Raw genomic sequence first — 24,088 nt, 5'->3', positions numbered from 1 at the left:
GGTGGGATTTTAAATAGGGTGATTTTGACAGATATATTTAAAATAGAAAAAAAAAAACACTATCGTTTGCTGACTGATACTGTACTTTAGAGGTGGGCTTTATTTGACAAACCAATCAAAAGATGTAGAGCTTAGATATATTGACTCGTAGCCAATAGTAAATAGGATGGTGGTCCATGTCGCACAAGTGTCAGATGTTTTGACCAATGAGAAGCGCTCAGAGGCGGGCCTTGTGGATGCATGACTGGAGTTTCCCTTGCGGTCTGAAGATTAATGGAAGGGGTCTGTTGATCTTAGGAATCGACTGTCAGATGGTCGGTCCTAGGCAAAAATATCTCGTTTGACGACTACTGCAGGGCGGATGGAGAAACAGCCATTTGGATTAAGCAAAAGTGAATGAGGCGGGACCGTGCGGCTGTTGTTTTGAAATCCAGGTTTCAACTAAAGGCCTGCCTGCACTGAGATAGCACCTGGCTAAATCAGGCCAGAGAACAACTACGAGGACGCTACGAGCTAACGCTAGCAGCTCGCTACAAAGACGGAAATCAGCTCTCCCCAAACCCTACTTTGAAGCATACCCTGGACGCACACCACACGGAGGGAGTTAATGCTAATTTACTGACTTTTTACGCCAGCGATTTTTGTTTGGCTTTTGTGAAGCTAAATCTTTCAAGTTTATATTCACATTTATAGGTAGCTATCGTGCTAACTAGCAGGCTAGCCAATATCCTTCGTGTTAGCTAAGGACTTCTTGTATTAGTGGGATTTTCTACACAAGCAAAGGCAAAGTACAACAGCACGTATTCACTCGTTAGTTAATAATGATAGCTGTTAGCTAGTAGCTTGTCAACTTTTGTGATCAAAAGGCTACGATAGCTGGCGTTGCAGCATCACATAAGGACTTGTAAAGAACTGAAGCCGAACCCGGGGACCCAGCCACCAGACTGCCATCATGGGCAACACGCCCACCGCAAAGAAAGGCAATGAGATGGAGAGCGGTGAGTAGCCCTCTGAAGGCTGCAGCTCTAACACAACATACTATAAATCATGCTGCCTATCACTGGCCATTTCCTGTTTTCTCTAATGCCAGCCAAAAAGTACAACTTTTCACATCAATGTGCATGTCTAGTGATCATCATCTTTCTCTTGTCCCAAGTCAAATAACGGTGTAGTCCCATTACTAAAGTCACTTAACTTGCTGTGATAGGCTATTGAGCTGAAGGATTGGTGTCATGTCAGCCGCCGTAACATCGTCCTAAATTGGTAACACTTGCTGTTATCAAATAGTATAGCATTTCATGTAAATTTGACAGCGTGAAGCATTGGATATGTCTTAGTCCCAATTTATTTATCCTGAGAAATACATCAAACTCAGACACTCAGAGGAAAGGTTATTCAATTTCTTGGATACTTGTGTGGAATAGCTCGTGATTGTGCCCTAGGCCAGAGTGACTAGAGAGGCGGGTAAATCTAGTCTTGTACCACAGTCTTAGGTTTCTTGTGAACAATAAGCTCTAATTATTTTTCATTTGATCGCATGAAAGAAAATATATTTTTAGATGTAGTTATTCCAGTTCTCATAGAGGTTAATTTATTGCTACACTGTGAAGCTTTTGCACTGTTCCACTAGATATGGATCTAAATGGTTGAACCGCGGTGCAGTGTGGAGAGCGTTTGTTTGTAAGTGAATATAGGGGAGTTGTTGTTATCAGAGAAGGCAACAGGCACCAGTACAGGGTCATATGATGCACAGAGTGATCCTCTTCAGGCAGAAACTTGGAGTTGAAGAGTCTCTTGAATATCATGTGAGAACCAGCATTTAGAACAAGGATACCTGCGTATGTCACCATGTAGTTGTGTGTTTAGGCATGATGGACACTATTTGCTTTACTAGCACATCCCATGTTTTCTTTTGTATTTCTCAAGTTCTTAAATAAACTGATTGAATGTTGTTTGATGCATAAGTCCACATTAGTGACACTGAAGTGAGCAGAGGGTGGACAGGGGGCTGTGAATGAGCAGCAGATACTTGTTGGTGCTGGAGGCTGTGTGTGAAGAGGGGCCTGCAGCAATTTGGTAACCTTAACCTGTCTCTGTGACTTCTGGAGCAAGACCACTGACTTTTGCAGCAAGGGTCAGACTTTAGTTTGCTCTTAACACCTGACATGTAAAACCTTTATTCATTACAGGTGAGTGGTAGTGTCAGTTGTTTTTCCAGACAAGCTTCTATAAAGGGGGCAGTTAAATAAGTTATAGATTCATATAGAAAATTGTTACAAATTATGAATGATAACATATTGTATCTGTCTCCATATTAATAGCCTCTCGAAATGAGTTGTGTAGAGTTATAGTATGATGCGTTATGCAGTATTTCCTTGAATACGTAAGACTATTGTGGTCCCTCCATATAGTCTTATATTTTTCAATTAACTAGCCCACTCACTCAAAAATAATTACATAATAACTTAATAAAAAAAAAAAATCATCTTGTTTCCATAGAAGTCTATAAGAACATAGTGTTGTAGACATGCTACCAATTTCAGTTGAAGTATTCAGTTTTACTTTTTATGAATGAGAGGCTTGTCAATAAAATTAACTATTGCCAAACTGACCATATTGGCCATTATGACTATTATGGTTTGGAGCGTTCGAATTGGCCAGAAATTGAAATATTAAAGAATATATTATAACAACTGGTATAACTTGACCATCGACCATTTTGACCAGCTCATACAATGCCCAAGAAACACATGTGTAGTTGCACTTCAATACCGAGATAAGAAGTGGCCCACAGGAAGAAGTACAGCAGGATGTGAAAGAGCAAGGAAGACCCAGCCTCTGCACACCGCTCTGCGTGAAACAATAGTGTGGACAACCTAACTGTATTTGGTGTCTACACACACTGTGGACTCTCGCGGCTTTGATGATCTGAAGATGCTGCGTTGCTGTTGACACTCTGAGGCGGGTGTCATGGCGGCTATTCACAAACTGGCCGAGCGGCTATTTAGTCGGCCCGGTCCTGGAGACACAGGCGCGGGGAGAGGCCCTGACCCACCACACCAGGAGGTAGACGTGTGCTGCTCCTGTGAGTCTGTTTTAGTCCAAATTATATTGTTAGTAGAGAATGTGGAATTGACATCTTGGTTTGTAGTGTGTCCTTATTAGGGCTGTGCAGTTAATCATATTTATTCGAATTAAGATCCAGCTGTTTCACATGGTCGATGGTCAGTTTGGTGCTTTATAATTTCAGAACTGTGTGTGGTTTGGTGCAGAATTTTGACTTCAGAGGAATAAATTGGACTATTCTTAGTGTTAAATGATAAAAGTCGTAAACATTGACATTAAAAACATCTGTTTTTAATAAGAAAAAAATGAAAATCTAAACAATAAAAAAAATCCATATATGTTTCTGCCCAAACCCAGCCCTAGTTTATGTGTTTTGTTCTGCAGACACACATTGCCTGTCTGGTCAATTAGAGGCATTTCTCAGAGACAGTGCTGAGGTGTCCAGAAGTTGCTGAGCAGAGTTACCAACTCCATTAGGCTTAAACTATTTACTGTAGTGTGCACTGTGCATTTGTCTGTTTGCCGAACCACGATTCATTGCCACAGTTCAAGTACAAGCTAAAGTTTATTATTCTAAACCTGTGTTCAAATCACTGCTGCCACCTTCAGCGTCGTTAGTCCTATTTGCTTTTTAGACTCCTGAATGTTGTGGCATTAGGCCAGCGTGCACCTCCCTATATCTATAAATATCTGTGCACTTGGAGTCTGGCTGTGTGCACGGCTGGTTTGTGCAGCAGGCCAAGGTTTGTGTTCAGATCACTCACCACTTCCTGTCTCCACTTAAAGAGGCTTTGTGGTAAGTCAGCACTGATTACCGATGGACTTTACTGTACAGATGCCACTCACCTCTGACGGGTTTACTGTCTTTAACTAACTGTGTGCCAGGTGAGACGTTCCCCAAACGCCTCAACTATGCAACAAAACTGATATCAGGTTAGGGCTGTGTGTTAATCAAATTAATATCTAATAATTTCAAATCGTCAGTCAGATGCTTGGGCCTCTGTAAAAGCATGTGGTTTGAAGCAGAGTTCAGACTTTGAAGGAATAAATGGCACTGATTAGGTCTGTCTGGTTTAAGTTCATGAAATGAAGATTGAAAGTCATTTTATTTGGTCAACTTTTTTTTTTTTAATCAATCATTATGATGGAAAAATGTTGTGATTACACTGGTTTGATGTATATCTCAGGCCTATAGGTCATTGAATGATGGCAAACCGATGTTCAGACTTAATTTTTTTTCTTTTAATTCTTTTCTTCTTGACTATAGAACAAAAACATTAACAAAAGCCATCTGGAAAAACATGTGAAAATATTATATGTGAAGATGTGAAAAATAATTAAAGAACACATGCAAAGTATGTATTATGAGGAAGTGGTGGGAACAATGGGTAAAAGCTACTGGGATTGCATGGCAGATGTTTTCATTATGAAATTCTGATTATTTTACCAGACCATGGTTTCTCTGGCTTTATCTTCCCTGGAAATTGTATCCCTGTGATCTCCGGTGCATGGTGCCATAGCATTACTAACTAGTATGGAAAACAACTGCTCAAAATTTGAAAAACAGTTTTGGGAATTACAATCACCCCAAAGCAGGCTGTGAATACAAAAGATCAAAAATATAGAAAGATTTGCCGTGCTTTACTGTACACCACTATCCATGGGTTTCAGAATGATGAGAAGTTAGGACTGTTGCCATTGGCCGTACACAATCTTTTGAGTGGTCAAAAGTCCTCAAAATGGCAACATATATATGACAGGAAGTTGAAACCCATGAATAGTTAAAATTGGTCATTTTGTTAAAAGCATGCTTACGTACCAGTGTGACCAGGTGAACTGCCTCTGTTTCCTATCTCTTCTGGGGTCTGTGTTTAAACCAGGCCTCCATGGTGTCCTCGTGTGGGACCTGATTTGGCGCTCAGCAGTTAAATGTCGGTCATCTCGCCCTAATATAACCCTGCATCAAAGTGGGCCACCCAAGCCCAGGGGAGAGCTGCACCATTGATTATTTTTGGAGAAATCTATTGGGCCCAGGCAATAGAGGCAGACGCATGTGTTTTGGAAAGGAGGGAAAAAGTTACATCATGTTGTTCTATAATTTCTGATTTTAAAATACAAAAAAAAGCACATGTTTCTACTAGATTTTCTAATTGTGGAAAGTTTGTAGTTTGCCCATGGCTTGGCCCTACTTTTCCACAACCCATCTTCTAGGTTGGATAAATATATCAGCTAGAGTTTCATGCCCCTCCCACTAGTGATTATGCCCTGTTTAAATCAATATAGCGTCCGTGTGTGTATGTGTGTTTAACATGAGAGGCAATGGCAGAGAGTACTTTGTGTACAGAATAAATATTGATACAAAGTAGGCAAGGGTCCAATTGATCGGCAAGTGCGTAACAGAAGGGCTACTGCTACTGCTGCTGGCCTGGCCCTGTGCTATGTTTGGTCTCTCACAGGAGGTAGATGCTCTGTGCCTTCAGTGACAGTAACGGGGAGAGAAAGCTGGACCGATTTTTTTCCTTTTTTTGTGGGAATTCGAGGCGCTAACGGAGAGCTAGCGGCTAGGTCATGAGTCAGCTGCACCTGTGAGGAAAAGGGCCACAAACGAGGATCTTCACTGGGCTAATGTGTGACCGGAAGAGCTCCAGAAGGCACGCAGGGAAGAGGGAGTCATCTTCTCGATCCTCAGAGTCAGGGTCGCGATCAACAGATGCCGCTGCAGCTGTAGAAGTGCCCGTAGCCCTCCCAGATGGTATGATTTTTATGATTTTTAAACAAGAGGATCCTACTTATGACCACGCCCCCTAAAATAAACCAGTCTGATTCTTATCTTGTGCATGGATTTTTTTTAATCAATACTTATCTTTGCTTGTTGCTTGGATGAACCTGTTGTTTTGAAAATGGGTGTCAACATTATTTTTTTCTCCAGTGGCCAGTGCTGTGCAGCTCAGAGAGAGTTTATTTGAACTTTGGTCTCTGCCCTTCAGGCTGGCTTTCTCCCACTGTATTGTTGGAGCTGCTGGTCTTTGGAGAATTCACAGGAAATCGCTGTAACTACATGGGAATTTTGCTTTCAAGTATTTTTAGGTGTTTAAAGTTGAAGTTACTGCAGCAAGTAGTAAAAGTAGAATTTGTGCTAAAGTTGATTCTGTTTTCCCAGAATTTGTCCATAGAGTTGCATTATCGACATGATTATTTAAACCACCCTCCAGGCTGTGAAGGATTGATTACACAGCACCCCATTATGAAAGCATTAACACACCAACAGCATTTGTAGACTGTTTACCTTTTTAGTTACATTAAGATTAAATCCAGAAAACATTTAACAGAACTAAAGATGTCATTCTGTGTATTTAAAATAACTGCACAGCCTGCCCCCTCCCTGTGTCCTAAAAACTGTGACATTAAATGAGGAAGGACTGATTATCTGCATGTTCTCACAAAGCCCAATGATTAGCCCCATAAAGATAAGGTCAAAGTGATGTGTTTATGTGTGAGAGAGTGGACAGAGGAGAAGGCTGTTGTTAGTTGTGTCAATACACAAGGCCTGGTGTTAAACTGAACTTTTAATTAAGGCAATACCACACCTAGCAGCTCACTAGATTTTGCAGAAAATATCTGATATAAATATATTAGCTGCATTAGCTATTTGCTTTGTATATACTTGAGTGGAATACAGACAAAAATAACTATCATATTAATTGAATGGTCATCTTGTTTGACACTACGGATGGTTTAATGAGAATAAATGTTTTGTATGTAATTCTGAATAGCAAGACAAATTGGAAAGGAGTGACTTTTTCTGTGGGCAAGCGGGCAAGACCCATCAAGTTGTGCTCTCAGAAAAGTGAAAGTTACAGCTCAACTAGGCTAGTTAGTTCAATTCTTTATACAGTCTATGCCACAGAAATATGCTCTAAGTGAGTGTGATGTTACCCATAGCATTCGGCTCCAGTCAAATGAAGCTCATTGAGGCTAGTTATAGCCAGTTATAGGGGCGAATTTGGAGCCAAGTTCATATTAGGAATTCCATCCACAAGTATCATAGCAACCAAAGAGCCAGTCCAGAGCAGAGCTGTTGAAGGTAATGCCCCTTACTGCCCAGATTGCCGGTTTAGCGGGGGGTTGTATGCCTTTGCAATGCTGTCAAGCAAACTGTAGCAGCACTGCCTCGGGGAAAGAAGGCACCTGATTTGTCTGTTATTAATGGTCATATCTTGATTCACAGACAAAATGGCCAAATAAAAATACCAGGACCATGTACAGTGGGTTAATACAAACATTTTACGACCAAAATGATGAGTCTGACAGCAACAGTTATGGAGAGACAGGCAACAGGTCCCAATGTAAAGTGAATCAGAGTTTATAGAGCAGGTAGCACACCCATGCTCACTTCCTGTTTGGAACGCAGCGGCTAGCAGGTTAGCTCTGTACATTTATTTACTGTATATAGTCTATGGTCTGTTATTAAAGGTACTTAATTATATTTAATAATATTTATTTAAATAATATTACCTGGGTGTTGTAGTTGTCATTTGCATGCCTCAAACATGAGGTGTGATGTAACTTTTGAGTTGAGCTCTGATAAGCTCAGTGGATACCACAATATTGGGCCTAAACCTGTGTTTGACTGGAATAGGCTACCTGCATGCTAGCGATGTGATTAATGATAACAAATACACTTGTTGTCTCTATAAGGTCAGACTAGCATGTTTTATGGACTAGCTCCTGGCTTTTCCAGTTTGGTTTTCATAACAGTTTTGTGGCTGAACAAAGCCTGGTTCCTCATATTTGGAGAAGATGATATTGTTCCTCATTCACTAAGGGAACTTAACCATGCAGCTTAGTCTATGTTGTACTGTTGGTTTACCTCTCTTGTGAAATGAGCGTGCATTCATTCTGTATCATTCCTACTTGTGGTTTGTTTTTATTCATCTTCCTTTAAAATCCTCTGGAGGTTTGCTGCTCAGAGGCCTCTATCTCAGCCCTCTGCAGCTGGGACAAACGAGCTGGGACATCACATGAGCTCCTGTGTCAGTGCTGCAAACTTATTTAATTAGAATGACAAGCACAAGTATAGATGTAGAGATGTTTAACTTATTGTTATTTTTAGTAGTAGGCCTATCACGATAACGCATTTTGAAGCATAATATATATTGCTGAAGAAAATATAAATGATAAATGAAAATACTGAAGCTAATTTATGCAAAACCCTAAAGTAAGATTATCCAAAAAAACTATTCTAAATGTACAATATTGTTAAAATGTTATTCATTCAACTTCTACAGCTCAAATCCTAACTGTAATACAGAAAAGAGCAAAACGTTTCCAGTTATTACAAACCCACGGTTAATAATTATTGGGGGTCAATATTTTTCTATCTGATAAGTTGATATAGTAATTATTTTTGGAGTTTAAACAGAGGTTTAAACTCCATTTTGATACTAAGGAAAAAGCTCAATACAGATTTGATACCATTATGGAAAAAAAAAATGTATTAAACAAAAAATGGATTGATTAATTTGTGCTTTACATATAACTTTGAGTCCCTTTACCATCTATTCATCGTAATTTTCAACACATTTCATCAAGTGATCCTAGTTTGACTACATCTGAAAGTTTCAAGAGTATGGATTTTTGGTCAAACCAATATCTAGTTTTGATAGTAGTTTTGATATCAATTTGTAATGTAAAGTAATATTCACCTTTTCTTGTATATTTATTGATTGTATGTTTTGTTTTGTTTTTTGTCTCTTTACAGTGAAGGAGTTTCTTGCCAAAGCCAAAGAGGATTTCCTTAAAAAATGGGAAAATCCAGCTCAGGTGAGAATGAAAAAGCAAATATTTCAGTTCAATTTACTGTTGTAAAGCCCAAAATCACAGCATTTACCCTCAGCCCTAAGACTTAAACATGTTGTCTTCTCCTCATTTCTTAATAGAGATAGTGCACCCTCTGCTGGTCTAAATTCCTACTGCATTATGAACACTAAATTCTGCCAAACCTAAGTCACCAAAGTTTGCAGATCCTTCATGTTTTGTTTGGTTCCCTTTAGCAAACGGCAGCATTGGACCACTTTGAGCGCCTGAAGACCTTAGGGACCGGGTCATTTGGTCGAGTCATGCTGGTCAAACACAAAGAAACAGGCCAGCATTTTGCCATGAAGATACTTGACAAACAGAAGGTAGAGTACATGGAAATCTAATTATAATGCTACATATACTTTGTTTTGTTGTGAAGGATTGTATTATTTACAAAAAGTCTATGTTGTTCCGTGATATTTCAGGTAGTGAAGCTGAAGCAGATAGAGCACACACTGAATGAGAAGCGCATCCTACAGGCCGTCAGCTTTCCTTTCCTTGTGCGACTGGAACACTCGTTTAAGGTACAACCACATTTGAATATTTGTTTTTTTTTATCATGTGTCATGCAGAACTGCCGTTTAGGTCCTGACTAGAACAAGGAAGTATGATCACATAAGTCCTGTGTTCAGGTCTGTTCACTGGCTTTCGGTTGCTACGGGAAAAGACTTTAAAGCAGCTCTGCTTGTGTACAAGCTTCTCCATGGCCTAGCACCAAAGTATATCTCTGACATGTTAGCACCACATGAACCATCTCACACTCTGTGGACCTCAGGGGCTGGCCTCCTGCTGGTGCCCAGAGTCAGGACATGGGGAATCAGCGTTTTAGTTTCAACTTCCTGAAGATGTGAGGCAGGCCTCTACTCTGAGTGTTCAAATCCAGGCTCAAAACAGTTGTGTTTAGTTGTAGATATGATAAATGAAAGGATTAAATTGTAATATTTGTTTAAGTTTTTTTTTTATCAAAGCAACTTGATTTTTATAAATTTTGCTCTACAAATAAACTCGCCTTGCTTTGTATGGTACATCGGCCTGATACCTTAGCAAGGCAGTGGCCGACTTGATGAAAGGGTCGGCCAACTCAATCTTTGTTAAAGCTGACCAATCATGTCTCAAAAAGTTCATAGTGAATACATTTTAGAACTGAATGAACATCTTTATAACTGTCTGGCCTGAATCTCATTCTGGCCCTTGTCCATAATGGACTGCATATTGCCCATAGTTTAGATAGACATTACAAGTAAAGAAGACTTAATTTGAACTCTTCCCTCTACAGGACAACAGTAATCTATACATGATAATGGAGTATGTCCCTGGAGGTGAAATGTTCTCACACTTACGGAGAATTGGTAGATTCAGGTGAGATGACTACTTAAATACACATATTATTTAATTACTTTTGCAGACATTTTAAGTGATAAGTGTTTTTGCAGTGAACCACACGCCCGCTTCTACGCAGCTCAGATTGTACTGACCTTTGAATACCTTCACTCACTGGATCTCATTTATCGAGATCTAAAGCCCGAGAACTTGCTTATTGACCAGCAAGGTTATATCCAGGTAAGAAATATCCACCTAGACTTTATTAATGCATTTACTTAGGTGTCTATACATATTCCTAATCCCCAATATTTTTGCACTGTTTATAGGTAACAGATTTTGGATTTGCCAAAAGAGTGAAAGGCAGAACCTGGACACTTTGTGGGACGCCCGAGTACCTGGCCCCAGAGATTATCCTCAGTAAAGTAAGGCTGTGACACTGCCCCACCCATCACACGTCTTCTTAAACATGTGTTTGACTTTTAACTTCATTATTTTCTGTAGGGTTACAATAAAGCTGTGGACTGGTGGGCTCTGGGAGTGCTAATCTATGAAATGGCAGCTGGTTATCCTCCTTTCTTTGCGGACCAGCCTATTCAGATCTATGAGAAGATAGTATCAGGAAAGGTGAGATCAAAATATGAACACTATGTGCATGCACTGATTAAGAGAGAATATTAGAGATATATAGGAGGAAACGGTGTAATCTCAGACTTTGTTTAAACTATTTGGTAAAAATGGAAAAAAGTGAGTGATAATTCTGAGAAACTGCATCTCTTGTGGGATGCTCCCCGTCCACAGTTGTCAGTCTGATCCTGCAGACGTGCTACTGCGGCTGAAATCTTAATGAGGTTGACTTAATGTTGGTTTTGGTAAAATCATACCAGATTACACTGTGCATAGCAATTTGTTGTGGGGCTGAATATTGGGCAGGTGAGGCTCTGACATCAGACGACTACATCATCATTAGATGTTACTGCAGCGAGCACCACTGTCTTTGTAAGGAGCTCTGTTCTGTGTAACGCTCTGTTGCCAGCTTCCTGTACTCCACTGATGGGATTGGGTTGTTACATTAAAATCTTGTGAAATAAAATTCACATGCATCAAAGCAGTGAGAGGCCAGAGTTCAAGTGATAACTTCAATGAGTGGTTATCGTTATTTTGCAGACTCTTAAGCAGAATACTTCTATCATATTTTTATGAATAATATATCTGCATGGGCCATGAGATGTTAACAAATGCATAGTTGATTGCAAATCAACTGCAAAGAATCAAAAGAAAAACCTTGTTTTTGCTGTTGTTTTGTTGCAGGTTCGTTTCCCGTCCCACTTCAGCTCAGACCTTAAAGACATGCTGAGAAACCTGCTCCAGGTGGACCTGACCAAGCGCTTCGGAAACCTCAGGAACGGAGTCAATGATATCAAGGGCCACAAGTGGTTTGCCACCACTGACTGGATTGCCATCTACCAGAGGAAGGTGAGAGGCAGCATCATGTTACACTTAATACAAATATTTCCATTTTCTTAATTTAACCAAACAAAACTGTATCACTAACTATACTAAACTGTATAATCAATAGGAATGCACAGTACTAGTGCTAATATCAATATCAGCAGATGTGTCCTTTTTTTTCCATATGATGGTAGACATTCATTGTGGAAAAGTCTCCCCAGTCTCTTTGTGCCACATGTGCCAGTTTATCAGTGCATCAGATGTGATGTCCTTTAAACTGACTAAAGAAGTTAGAGATGTGGCTGTATGTTCACAAAATCATCATGCATAAATAAAACAGTTGTTAAAATTGAGGGCATTGTTTTTGGTACTTGTTAGGTATTGACCACAAGGACAAGACAAATATTGGATATTTCTTAAGTAAAGGGAAGACTCCCACAGCTCACAGTATGAAATGAAAGTTGCGTACCTAGCTATGGTTTTATGAATCCTTCCTGACTGCCAGAGGGCAGACTGGGCAGTCAAGAGGGATGAAATAGAAACATACTAAAGGCTTCTGCCCAAATGAACCAGGGGAAGATTAGATATTAGTCACTTAAATTTTAACATGCTACTGCAGAGGCTAAGTAAAGCTTTGCGTACAGAAAAGGAGCATTTTACAAATAAATAAGATTTATTTTAATTAACTTAAGAAAGTAATATAATGTCTACCTACAATTACATTCACTGCAAAGTCTATTACCTTTATTACTCTCAAATAAGGAAAGTATTTGTTCATAATGTGGTTTACATTTAAGAAGATCTAGAATTAGGGCTGGGACAAGACAGTTCCCACAAGATGGAGCCATGACAACATTTTGACGATGTTTTCATAAATTTGTGTAGTTCATTTCAATCTCGGCCTCAGAATTTTGTATTCATTTTTATTTAATATTTTTGCTGTCCATATAGCACTTTCTCAAGAGATGTAACTCTGCAACGTTAAGCCTTTTTTTTTTTTTGTTAAATGCAAACACATGGGAGAAAAATCTCACAAGATCATCTTCCACATGTGTGCACAATCTTGTGGCAGTTTTATCTTGTGAGATCTTGTGACATGAGATCTTGTCCCAGCCCTATCTAGAATAGATTATATTGTACAAATCTTATTTACAATATCTTCTGTAGTTTTGCATCTGTGACAAATCCAACTAACATTTGTTTTAGGTGGAAGCTCCCTTTATCCCTAAGTGCAAAGGGCCTGGCGACACAAGCAACTTTGACGACTACGAGGAAGAGGAAATCCGAGTCTCCTTCACAGAAAAATGTGCTAAGGAGTTTGCTGAGTTCTAGGTCCAAACCGTGAGCAGTGGAGAGCTACTAAGACACAGAGATTTAGAAAGGGTACGGGGGCGGGAAGTGCTAGTGTGGACTGCTAACTTGCTTATTTGTGATGACGACAACAATGTAAACCCCCCCCTGGAGGCTAAGTGCAGAAAGATCTAACAGAACCAGCAGTGTTGCCTTTTCTAATTGTTTCACAACTGTTACCTATTCATTTTATTTATCCCTCTTGTATTTGTGGCAGGGGCTTGACGAAGACGGGCGTAGTGGGTCGTGGATGTTCAGTATCTCTCTGATGGTGTAATGACATGTCTTGAGTTTATTCGCAGGTTGGGGGCTTTGATTTTTGTATTAAGGTACTGGATCTGCGACGCTGCTGTGTTTGTGAACGGGCTACTCCTCTCTTTACAAAATAAAGTGATTGATTGTCAGCATTTTCACCTCTGTTACCCCTTGTCCATCTCCTCCATCCACAATCTGTCCAAGCAATACCAAGTCCAACAGATGTGCCTATTGCTATGCCTCCTCGTTGGAAAAAAAAAAACGTGTGGGGAGAGATTTGGTGCAGTTTTGGCTACTTTTGGATTCAGTTTGACCAGGGATTTGCACCTGCCTTTATCTGCTCGATGTGGCATGGTTTTTGGGTAGATGACATGCTCACTACTTACTATGGAGTGAAGGTGAGGGTCTATCAGTTAATTTTGAATAGGTCTTAATCCTATATGCGATGTTGAGGTCTGCATTAAGTCTCTTAGCTGAATTTATTAGAGAATTTTAAAATCCTATTGGTGATCATTTCGTCATTTTATGTCAAATCTCTATGTGCTCGTGTGTTATTTAGTGCTCAAGGGTGGGGTCATCAAAGGTGAAATGGCTGAGATTCTGCAGCCATGAATATTGTGGTCACACTCCTGAAAATTGTTTATTTATCATAGTACATTTATACATGTATATTGAAAAATATATATATGATAGATTACATTAAAAATCATCTATCTTTTCAGCTTTGTCTCATGGCTGTTGAAATTTAATTAAGATATAATGAAAAAGTTGTTATAAAATTCTGCCAAATTTGCAAAAGAAGAGCAGTTTTCTGTGTGGAGAATTTTAATACATAATAAGTAGCAAAATGTTTCAACAAAATGTATGTGTTATTTTTGTACAATATCATCTTCAAGAAAGATTGCAAAGCATTTTGCTTTATAGTGCTGAGGTACCCAGGGTTGTCCAAAAACATCATAAATACACTGTAAATGTTAAGATTGTTTTGGCTTTGGTCATTACCCAAAAGAGGGCAACAATTTGCTGACATTTGTCACAATTACAGAGCTTGCTTTATTTTGTCTTTTTGTAAATATCCTCTTGCAACAACTTCAGATTTACAACCCAACCAAATTGTTTGATTTGTTATTGTTTATTGTTAAATATAAACTGACCGAGAAAAGTCCCCCTTTTGACAAGTTGATTTTCGTGAGTGCAAGACAATCGCAGACCAAATCTTGAGGCTGGTTTGTTGACTGAAATGTTTTGATGAAGGATACTTTGGTCCCCCTCCTCTTTGTAGGCCCTAGGTGCTATACTTTGTCCATTTCATGTTGATGCTTTTTGTCAGTTATTTGGTGTGCATTGTTCCTTGTCATAATGTCTTGTAACATGACAATTTTGAGAATGTTTTGAGTCAAAATGATTTCATTTGGGTGGGTACATCTTATTTTTCTCGTCTCTCGATGTAACCTAGGTCAATGCCGGGATACTTATTTTGAATGTCTTAAATCATCTACAGATTTTAGTGCTGTTTTGAATCATATTTCTGAAATTAAGCAACCCAACTAACTGCAAGCACGACTCTCCCTGGGCACAACAAATTGATGTTTCCGCAGCACGCACTGGCAGCGCTGTGCAACCTTTGATTTGTCTGAGTGTTACATAAAACAGTGGACTGCCATCAACTTGTGTGGTCATTTGCAAATGGTAAAGCACATGTCACAGTTTTAATTTATTTTGAATCTAAACAAAGTATACCGCTTGACAAAAAGCACATGTATGTTTTTGTTTCAGCAAATGATTCAATCACAGTTGGTGGTAATGAGCCTTGATCCACACCAGACAATGTTATATTGTCGATTTAAAAACAAGTCTGTAAATTCTCTTTTAATCAGTTAAAACACTATCAGCTGCTCTGTGCTTGTCTCCTGTTTTTGCCTTCTTCAATCATGTTTTCACACACTGTTCATTAAAACATAACACTTTTTACATCTGAAATGTTTTGTGTTTATATTTTCTAATTGTATTTTCAGAAAAAGGACAAAAATCTGCAAAAACACAACATTAATCTTTTCCTCATTACCTGGGTACAGTGATTGTGTAGTCTATTGTACCTTTTGGGAAACAATACTGTATATCCTTGCCTTTGACAGTCTTAACTATCTTACCCTCTGGAGAACTTGACAATATCCTTAGAACACAACGAGTATGTCAAAAATATAAAGTAATATTTTGCAAAATGTATCATTCCAATAAAGTTTTACTTGTTAAAGACTAATATGCCTCGATTATATGAGCTATTCTCACCAATGTCATCTCTTCACTGGCTACTTCGGATTTCAAATGATGGTAATGTATAATATGAGTAGTATTTTTTTTTTTTAGTGTGTGAATGGGTTAGAATGATGCAAAGGCTCAGTTAAATAATGCAGAGTTCACTAGGTCACACAGCTAGATCAATTACCTGCTGTACTTCAACCTCTCCAAATAGACCATCTCCTGCCCCCTGCATGCCATTTTGGGAATTGCATCTACACACGCATGGTATTTGAATTCGCTTTCTTTGTTGTGCGCGACTTTCTTTATATGTGTTTAGATATTTTTGATGGTAAAAAAGAAGACAGTATCTTTTACGTGCCATGCATTACTGCATACAAACAAAATCCCCAGCGTCCTTTATCATTAGACCTTTACAAGATTCAACAACCTCACGCGCGCCTCTTTTTGTTAAGTGTTACAATTTAAGGATGGCCTTATCATTTTCATTGAAAAAGTTGATCTCACGTGCCCACGCGCACAACAGTGTCTAATTCTATCCCTTTAAGTAAAACATGTCGCCTCTAACCTCTACTGCGCACATGGGGCTGAGCGCGCGCCATCCTCGGCGGCTCGCGCCCGCACAGGACTGCCATTCCACCTTAAAAAACCTCTACCGAGTGAAACTTTTGCCTTTAACTCCGCGGATCCACCTTAAGCGCACACGCAACCCAGGCTGGCGTACAGCGAGGTTTCCGCTTCTCAGTTGGGCTCGGACCGCGGCTCACGAAAAACATTGTGTGCTATGAACAAGGTTGACGCACTGAAGTAAGAAAAAGCAAGTAGAGAAGAAAGCCACCGTGCAACACCAGGATGTCTGAGCCCAAGTACCGCGAGTGGATTTTGGACACTATCGACTCACTGCGGTCGCGAAAAGCACGGCCGGATTTGGAGAGGATTTGCAGAATGGTCCGGAGGCGACATGGGTCCGAGCCCGACCGAACCTGCGCCGAACTGGAAAAACTGATTCAAGAGCAAACCGTGCTCAAAGTTAACTACAAAGGCTCCATCTCATACCGAAACGCCGCCAAGGTGCAACGTAGGAGCAGAAAAAAGGACGATGTAACGTTAGCGACGGCTGGGAGAAGGAGCGCGACGGAGGAAGCCAGTCACTCAGACTTGAGCAACGGGGACAGCGCTGTTGGTCCCGCTGACCAAGATGACGAGGATTTGGAGGTATGTCCGCCTGATGCTAGGCTCACCTTACTTGGGTTACGCTAACGCACCATTCAAGATTAACAGGTGGAGAAAAAACAGTATTGAGTGTGTGTTTGGGGAAAACGTGTTTTGTCTGAAAAGGGTGCGTTTTGCAAGTGCACTCCACATTGCCGCAGACGGGGAGCGCCGAGGTGGAAAAGAGAAAAAAAAACTGAAGGTGCGTGTTCAGCCAGAGTACGTGTGGGCTGCTTCACCCGCTCCACTTGTACTTTTAGCGGTTTATTGAGTCAGTATTGTAAAGTTGTGACGTACCACTCCTTCACAAAACATACGCCACCATTATTGTCCGTAGAAAGCGCTTTTCGTGCCCCAAAGTCGGCGTTGGAGCGAAGGGAGGAGGACTCCGTTAGTTGACAGAACTTCACCCGGAAGCGCAGCGGAAGTAGAAAGAAAATAAAACTCGTGTGCTCGTGGCTGTTGAATATCAGGTTTATTTTGAAGCCTTTATCTGGAAGGGCACTTATGGACACTTAGTGTCTTGTCGTCGTGGGAGTGGGTAAAGGAAGAAAAAGTCTCAGACGCCGCGGATGCAGAATAGGGACGCTAGCTGGGACATTGTTGGGGAGTTGTTTGTATTATTGAGTTGGAGGACAGCGGCGAGGCTGAATCACACCGCCTCATGTCACAGCACATGATGAGGCACGCTGTCTCAATGAAGACTTCGTGCACAGCCCTATTGTTGTGTTAAACCACTTGCAAATCAGAATTGTTAGTGGTTACTAAACTGTGCCTCAAATATACCAAGTTTTTATCATAGTATTTTTCTGATATTCTAAACGATATGTGATTACCGTCGCAGAGCGTAAAGTCGAGCCCCTGCTTCCATTGTCGGACGCAGTTAAGCCCGGTCACGTCTGACGCTCGGTCTTGGCTGTTGTTGTGGCCTCTTTCATCATGTACAGCAACAGCATCACTTATATAAGGCATTAAAGAATAGGTTTACAGTTTAAGGAGGCCATCTGTCGATTTACAAAGTGATAAAACACACAAGACCGGGCAGGACTAGGAGCAAACGACCGCAAAGTGATCGGGCAGCAGCGTTAGCAGCAGCCGGATGCGCCTGTCCGATTTGGGTTAAGCTTAGATCAAATGTGTGTTCTGCAAAAGACTACAGAAAAATGCTTTAGGCCAGTGTTTTGACCTGGTCTATGTGGGTTTGGCCGAGTACAAGGGTCAAATGTTGTCCGTGGAAGCGGGCGCAGCACTCGCATGTTTTTACTGTAAAAGCGTGCAAAGTCAAAGTGTTTGTGGGTGGGGGTGTTGTTCGGTCGCACCAGAGCGGGCCATGGAGGTTTGACGGTCGAGATAAAGCTTGGTATGACGTGCCACAGCCTGAGGAGCGCTCCGTAAAACAGAGCTCAGACACAATGGCGAGCTCTTCTCCGCGGTTCCCCAACTCCATGCGCACTTTGGAGAGAATTTGAGCAAAAAACCCTACCGCCTCCCATCGTCCCTTTCGGTCGCTCGCCCCATGTTCGCATTATCAATCAAGGAGACGCACCCTGTGCGTCGATTGTGTTTGTTGCGACTGAAGTCCCCGTTTGGGGCTCATTGTGTCAGTCTGGTTTTGGTCAAAGTTGTGTGAAATGCAGCGCGATGGGTGAAAGCCATACAAGCGGCTCTTTTCACAGCGCGGGGCGGGCTCAGTGCGCTCTTGTGCTCTGCTGCTGCTGGCTCTTGGACACGCAGTCGCTCATACTGAGCCTTCGACAAAATCCCAACAAATGAAACGAGCGTTTGTGTAAAGAACTAGTTCACCAGCACAACACATCCCCCAGCTTTACGTGGGACATGGAAGTGACCGAGCTGTAGGCTGCACGAACATAAGCGAGTGGATCCGCACCGCGGAGGGACAGAGCACAGGCAGTAATTTACCACCACAGCGGTCAAACTGCGACATCTGTGTGAGCGTGTTTCACGTGACACGCTCGCCATACAATTAATACAGTCGCTGAGATCATAAACTGTAACATAGGCATTAAGTTCATTTATGATTTTGAATTTATGGTCCGTCATCTGCATTGAACTAAAAATGATAATAATGTAACACGCAGGTAGTGGTGTGCCCCATTGAACCATATGCACCCTTGGTATATTGCATCAAGCTAAGGAGAATCTACTTTTTAGTCTAAAATGGGACAAAATTCACTATACATCTACAGAAAATAAATCAACTTTTGAAGGCTAAAGAACAGGTTGCAATATGCAAACATTTGATGTAGGAAAATATTAGGAATTGTAATATATTTACCAGATGCACAGCTATAAAAAGCCACATGATGTCATTTGAAGCAGTATAAAACACAGAATGAATACCCAAATCAGGCTACTTTTGATTATTTATGTATTATTTGGATTATTTTATGGTATACTGAATAATTTAGGACAATAAGAAAAAAAAAAAACAATTCTATAAAAAGTCACCATTCACTTTTTAAAAATGTGTCATTGATTGCCCTTAGTGTCAAAATGTTGCTCATGTTGAAATGTGCACGACAGGCTGATGCCTCCATGGCCATGGACACGGACAGTAACGCGGATGAGGCGGACGAGAGCCGCGATGGACAGGATGGACACTTCTCTGCGGTGGCCTCTGTCGCCTCCACCCCAGTGCACTGCCCCCCTGAGCGCGCTGTGTCTGCCCCCTGTTCTCCCTCTGGCTCACGTCCTGTCCCGGGACATGGCTCAGTTTTGGATGCGGTCACTTTCCAGAAGGGTGGCGTGAGGCCCAGCTCCTTGCCCCCCTCCAGCCCCAGGGCCCTCGCACACAATGACTGGGTTTATGATGCAACTGTCTGTTCAGTGGAGCGCCAGCACCCAGGAATGCACAAAGACAAAGGTATTCACACTACGAGATGGAGTTTCATCCACCACCATTGTACTCAGCATCAAGAGTGCTACATTAGGTAGAATATAGAATAGAACGCTGTAATCCAACTACAAATGAGTTATTTAAGCCATTTGTATTCATGTTTATGTATTTTATGAGTTTAATTAGTTTAGATGTGATTTCTGGCACAATTATCTACATTTGATTAAATAATATAAATATAACTATATGAGTGATTACCAAATGAATGACCTAATAATTCTTTCAATCATATTTCACCATATTCATTTGGTTTAGGATTGTGCCATCTCTTTCAGTACGTTCTTACCAAATACATAATAATATGATTTTATGCGCCACAGTTGCTGACAGTAGTACCCAAACAAACATCACAAAATAATTTATTGAGAGCCATCGAGTATGTCAGTGCATAATGAAATTGGTTGGTTTTGTTGTGCTGCAGTGATCACAAAACCAGCGACGCCGTCTATAATGAGCAGTGCTTTGAAAGTGAAGAGAGAAGAAGGCAGCAAGACTCAGGAAGGAGGAGTGACGTTGGACCAGTTGGTGCCGGACTACGCGGCCCGGCCGGTACGCCTCAGCCTCTGCTCTGGATGTTTCATCGGGCTTTGATCTCGCCTGGACGCCATGTTTTATTTGTGTGTTTGTGTTTCAGCATCAGGAAGAGCTCAGAAATATATCCAATGGACGACCCCAGACGCTCCCTCTGCCTACTGAAAATGGTGAGTTTGTATTTGTTCTTCCATTCCACTCTCTTCATTAGAATTGTACTTTATTTGTGTCCTTGACGGTAAAAGGAAAAAGCAAGTCTTAATACTTTTTACAGTTTACAGTTTGTGTCAATGTTGTGTGTTTTCTTCATAGTTTGAGTTGCCTAGCTGATTAGCTTCCTTTGAATAATCCAAAATGCAAATTTCATAATCTTTAGATCTCTATATGTACTTTTTTGGGTGACCTCTGGGTGAACCTAGAGCCATGAATCTAGTAGGTTCACACATGGATAAATGCTCTAACTAGTCAGGCTTAGGAAAAAAACTGTATATTGATCAATTGTCAGTTATGGTCATTTTATTTTGTAATAGCACATCATTTTATATTGCTTTAATCCAGTAAGGCAACTGATGATCAAATAAAAAAAACAAAAAAAAACAAAGTGTACAGCAGTCAACAGGCACAGAAAAGTGTCCTTTTCCTCAACAACAAAATATTTAGGGCAACATTTCTTTCATGGATCTTACTATGATTTAAATTGAATTAAAATCAATCTTGCACACATTATCACATACGTCGTCTCAGTTAGTGTCAGATTAAGCATTGTCAGTTTGGGTTGAGCAGTTTTGTTTAGAATAGCCCCATGTGGCCCCTCTAACGGGATAACACACTAAACTTGGAGGAGCCAACTAATGACAGCTGTAGTTTTGGCCTTTTCTGAGCACCGTTGCCCTAAGGCCTGGTTGTGTAAGATGTTTTAAATGCTTCACGAGCCTGTCTTACAAGCCTCCTACCTTTCCTCTGTTGTTTTACCTACTTTTTACTACAAACGCATGTGTTGATAAGTCAATACACTGTTTGAGCTCAAGGAAAAAGGGGTGGAGATTACCTGTTGTACTGTGTATGCTTTATATTTCATTGGAGAATTAGCTACATCCTTAGTTTTAACTTTATCCACTCATTGCAGTTTTATAACCGCATTTCTGATACCCTACAGCTTTGTCTGTACTCTAGTCTTTAGGTCTGTCATGTCAGAGCCATACAATTAGCAGTCTTCACAGGGGAGCTCTTTTAAGCTTTCGTGCAACTATGAAATCCTGTTTTTCTGAGATAAGTGCTAGTGATACCTATTTCAAAGATTATAATAAAATTGGTCTTTTAACAAATCAGGTGCTCAGACAAAAGGTGAGCAGAGATAAGGCTACTTTTTATAACATTATTATATTTTTAAGTGTGAAAGCCATCTACAGATTTTTCTCTCAGTATATGGCATCGCAAAGGGGGGGTGGTATGTTGAAACTCGGGACGCAACAATACTCAATATAATATTGAATCCTTCAACACGACCCTCTCACCCAACACATCAAGTCACTCAAAATACACATGTCACTACTCCAGTGCGTTAATCATGCAGATACATAAAAAAAAAAAAAAAAAAAAAAAAGTTTCGTAAAGGCCCAACTCTGCTATATTTTAAAAGCGAACTGTGTATTGATCTCTGTGTAATCTCTGTTATCCAGGTATGATCCATAGTAAAAGAAAAATTCAATTCTGTCAACTGGACAAAAAAAACAAATTCTGTCAACTGGACACTTTTTTTTTTTTTTTCTTTGATTATGTTTATTGATCGTTACAATAATAGATAATAGAGGAAACTTTAAATATGTTTTTCTTGAAGCCTAAACGTATCAAAATTGGGCAGCAAGATACGTATTAAATGAATAGTGAGAAAATTGCATTGTTGATGTATTGTTCCTAGTTGAACAAACGCTGCTAAAACAAACTGTATGTGTAATTGGAAGAAAATGTAACAAATACTTTTTGTTAGCCTTTCATCGTCCAGAAAAGTTTGTAGTAGTAGTAGCAGTAGTAGTAGTAGCAGTAGTAGCAGTAGTAGTAGCAGCTAAATCATAATAGAATTTTCTTTTTCATTTGACAAAACCAGACCTCTTCTTACTTTACTGTAATTGTGGTCTTAGGTATACCATTAACCAAGAAAAGGGATGCAGGTGCTCTCTCAGTGGCAGATGAAAGTCATGTAAATGGTGGGAGCAGTGAAGATGTGTAAGTATCAGACTAAACCAAATCTATATTTAAACCAAATCTGTATTTTATATTTATGCAATAATGAGTCATGTCTCCATATGGTGCTTTTCACCTCAACAGCTCAGTGAAGAAAGAGACGATGAACCCAAATCTGTTGCAGTGGACCGTGGCTGATGTGGCCAGTTACTTCTCTGATGCAGGTTTCCCAGAGCAGGCAATGGCCTTTCGAACGCAGGTCAGTGTATTTCCACAAGGGGGCGTTACGTCCACACAATATATCTCTGAAGTCTAGGCAGTTAATGTTCATGATCTTTTTTCATTTACATTGTGATTTAAAATGCTGTTTCATATATTCTGTTTTTATTACTTATGAAGTTATGCAAATGTTATTCAAAAGTTTTGCACTCATAAATGAATATTGTTTAGTTTAATTATGCATACATAAAACACAGCTGGGCTCCGAAAGATGCACTCTCATGAGTTATGCTTGTTAAGCAAAATATCTGTCCCATTTACAGGAAATTGATGGCAAGTCCCTCCTCCTAATGCAGCGCAGCGATGTATTGACTGGTTTGTCCATCCGTCTGGGTCCTGCCCTCAAAATCTACGAGCGCCATGTAAAGGTGCTACAGAGGACACACTTCCTGGAGTTCGATGACCTTTGATTCCCATTGGCACTTTCCATAAAGACTAATGCTGCATCGTTCATATGCATGCAGTGGCTCTGCTCTCTTTCATATGCAGCACATGTCGACAGAGTGCGGAGATCTTCCACTGTGAGAATGACCATAACAAGACCGCCATCCTACCTCTCATTATGGCCTTTGCTATTCACATTGTTTTCATTTCACCCATGTGGCTGTGCGTGCATTGCTTAGAGAACAGAACTGTTTTATTCTTTAAGAATAAAATATGGATCTCACAGCCAAAAGGCGATGGAGTTTTGCACATAGTGGACCGTAGGGCTCACATACTCAGAGAGACAGCCCTCAGGTCAGGGTCGACCATAAAGTTCATTGTTTGTGTTGGTGTGTTGATATTTCTGTATTCTCAAATCTTCGTGGTACTTCTCAGCCCAAACCAGAACCATAGTTGTCTGGTCCTCACCTTTAAATAAAATCAGAGGGGCTCTGAGTCAGACTGACCATACAGCATGCCCATTAGTGTTGGCCGCTCTGCTGTCACTTTTACCCACTATAGTTACTGATGGTGGATCGTTTTCTCTATTGTTGAGATATAACCAATATAATGCTTATTCCGCTACCTGCAGGCAAGGCAATATGTTTATCCTTGTTCTCATTTAAAACGACTGTAGTCTTAATAAAGTTTCATTTTGGCCAGGAAACACTTGCTTTCATATCGTCTCTCAATTATTGAGAAATATAATCTAATATAGGAATGCAATTGTAATTTATTGTTTTGAAATGAATCCGGCTGCTCAGGGCTTGTTTACTGGGCAGACGTGTTGATCAAATGCAATACAAATTTATATTGTAAAGTGTCTTTTTGTGGTCTATCTAATCTACTTTAAATATTACATTCCACTTTGTACAGTCCATGTTGTCTAGTGTAATTTTCATTTTTACCTGTAACATGAAGTGACCAAGTCAAGTCACAAATAAAGTTCATGCCTCTGTTTAGTCCTTTGTTTTTATTTTTTTT

The 24,088-nt window shown here is 40.3% G+C and overlaps 2 protein-coding genes across 3 annotated transcripts; both read left to right on the top strand.

Moving 5' to 3' along the window:
* Positions 1–213: 213 nt before the first annotated feature.
* On the top strand, positions 214–15,562 carry prkacaa (protein kinase, cAMP-dependent, catalytic, alpha, genome duplicate a). 2 transcript variants are annotated; one of them, XM_033970710.2, is made up of 10 exons: positions 214–998; positions 8,828–8,889; positions 9,120–9,248; positions 9,351–9,449; positions 10,202–10,284; positions 10,359–10,485; positions 10,575–10,670; positions 10,750–10,872; positions 11,557–11,721; positions 12,904–15,562. In XM_033970710.2, the coding sequence occupies exons 1-10, from the start codon at positions 953–955 to the stop codon at positions 13,027–13,029; spliced, it is 1,056 nt and encodes a 351-aa protein (XP_033826601.1). In that variant the 5' UTR covers positions 214–952; the 3' UTR covers positions 13,030–15,562. The 2 variants fall into 2 exon arrangements, with proteins under 2 accessions (XP_033826601.1, XP_033826598.1); XM_033970707.2 differs by lacking the exon at positions 214–998 and adding an exon at positions 5,610–5,818.
* A 576-nt stretch (positions 15,563–16,138) lies between these two features.
* Positions 16,139–24,066, top strand: samd1a (sterile alpha motif domain containing 1a). The gene is made up of 7 exons (XM_033971302.2): positions 16,139–16,776; positions 19,318–19,657; positions 20,112–20,239; positions 20,325–20,391; positions 22,360–22,444; positions 22,547–22,661; positions 22,945–24,066. Exons 1-7 carry the CDS (start codon positions 16,414–16,416, stop codon positions 23,089–23,091), a joined length of 1,245 nt encoding a protein of 414 aa, XP_033827193.1. The 5' UTR covers positions 16,139–16,413; the 3' UTR covers positions 23,092–24,066.
* The last annotated feature ends 22 nt before the right edge of the window (positions 24,067–24,088 follow it).

The sequence above is a fragment of the Periophthalmus magnuspinnatus genome, chromosome 8 (assembly GCF_009829125.3).
Source record: "Periophthalmus magnuspinnatus isolate fPerMag1 chromosome 8, fPerMag1.2.pri, whole genome shotgun sequence".
In the NCBI taxonomy this organism is placed as follows: Eukaryota; Metazoa; Chordata; class Actinopteri; order Gobiiformes; family Gobiidae; genus Periophthalmus; species Periophthalmus magnuspinnatus.
Note: the sequence above shows the minus strand (reverse complement) of the source record. Positions and strands in the feature narration are given on the sequence as shown.

Bases quoted from the DNA above. Each gene is read 5' to 3' on its own strand.
- prkacaa (XM_033970707.2), top strand. From the start codon at position 5,692: ATGTGTGACCGGAAGAGCTCCAGAAGGCACGCAGGGAAGAGGGAGTCA. The intron at 5,819-8,827 runs GTATGATTTTTA...GTCTCTTTACAG, and splicing joins GCCCGTAGCCCTCCCAGATG to TGAAGGAGTTTCTTGCCAAA. The intron at 10,285-10,358 runs GTGAGATGACTA...GTGTTTTTGCAG, and splicing joins CGGAGAATTGGTAGATTCAG to TGAACCACACGCCCGCTTCT.
- samd1a (XM_033971302.2), top strand. From the start codon at position 16,414: ATGTCTGAGCCCAAGTACCGCGAGTGGATTTTGGACACTATCGACTCA. The intron at 20,392-22,359 runs GTGAGTTTGTAT...TTGTGGTCTTAG, and splicing joins CCCTCTGCCTACTGAAAATG to GTATACCATTAACCAAGAAA. The intron at 22,662-22,944 runs GTCAGTGTATTT...TCCCATTTACAG, and splicing joins CAATGGCCTTTCGAACGCAG to GAAATTGATGGCAAGTCCCT.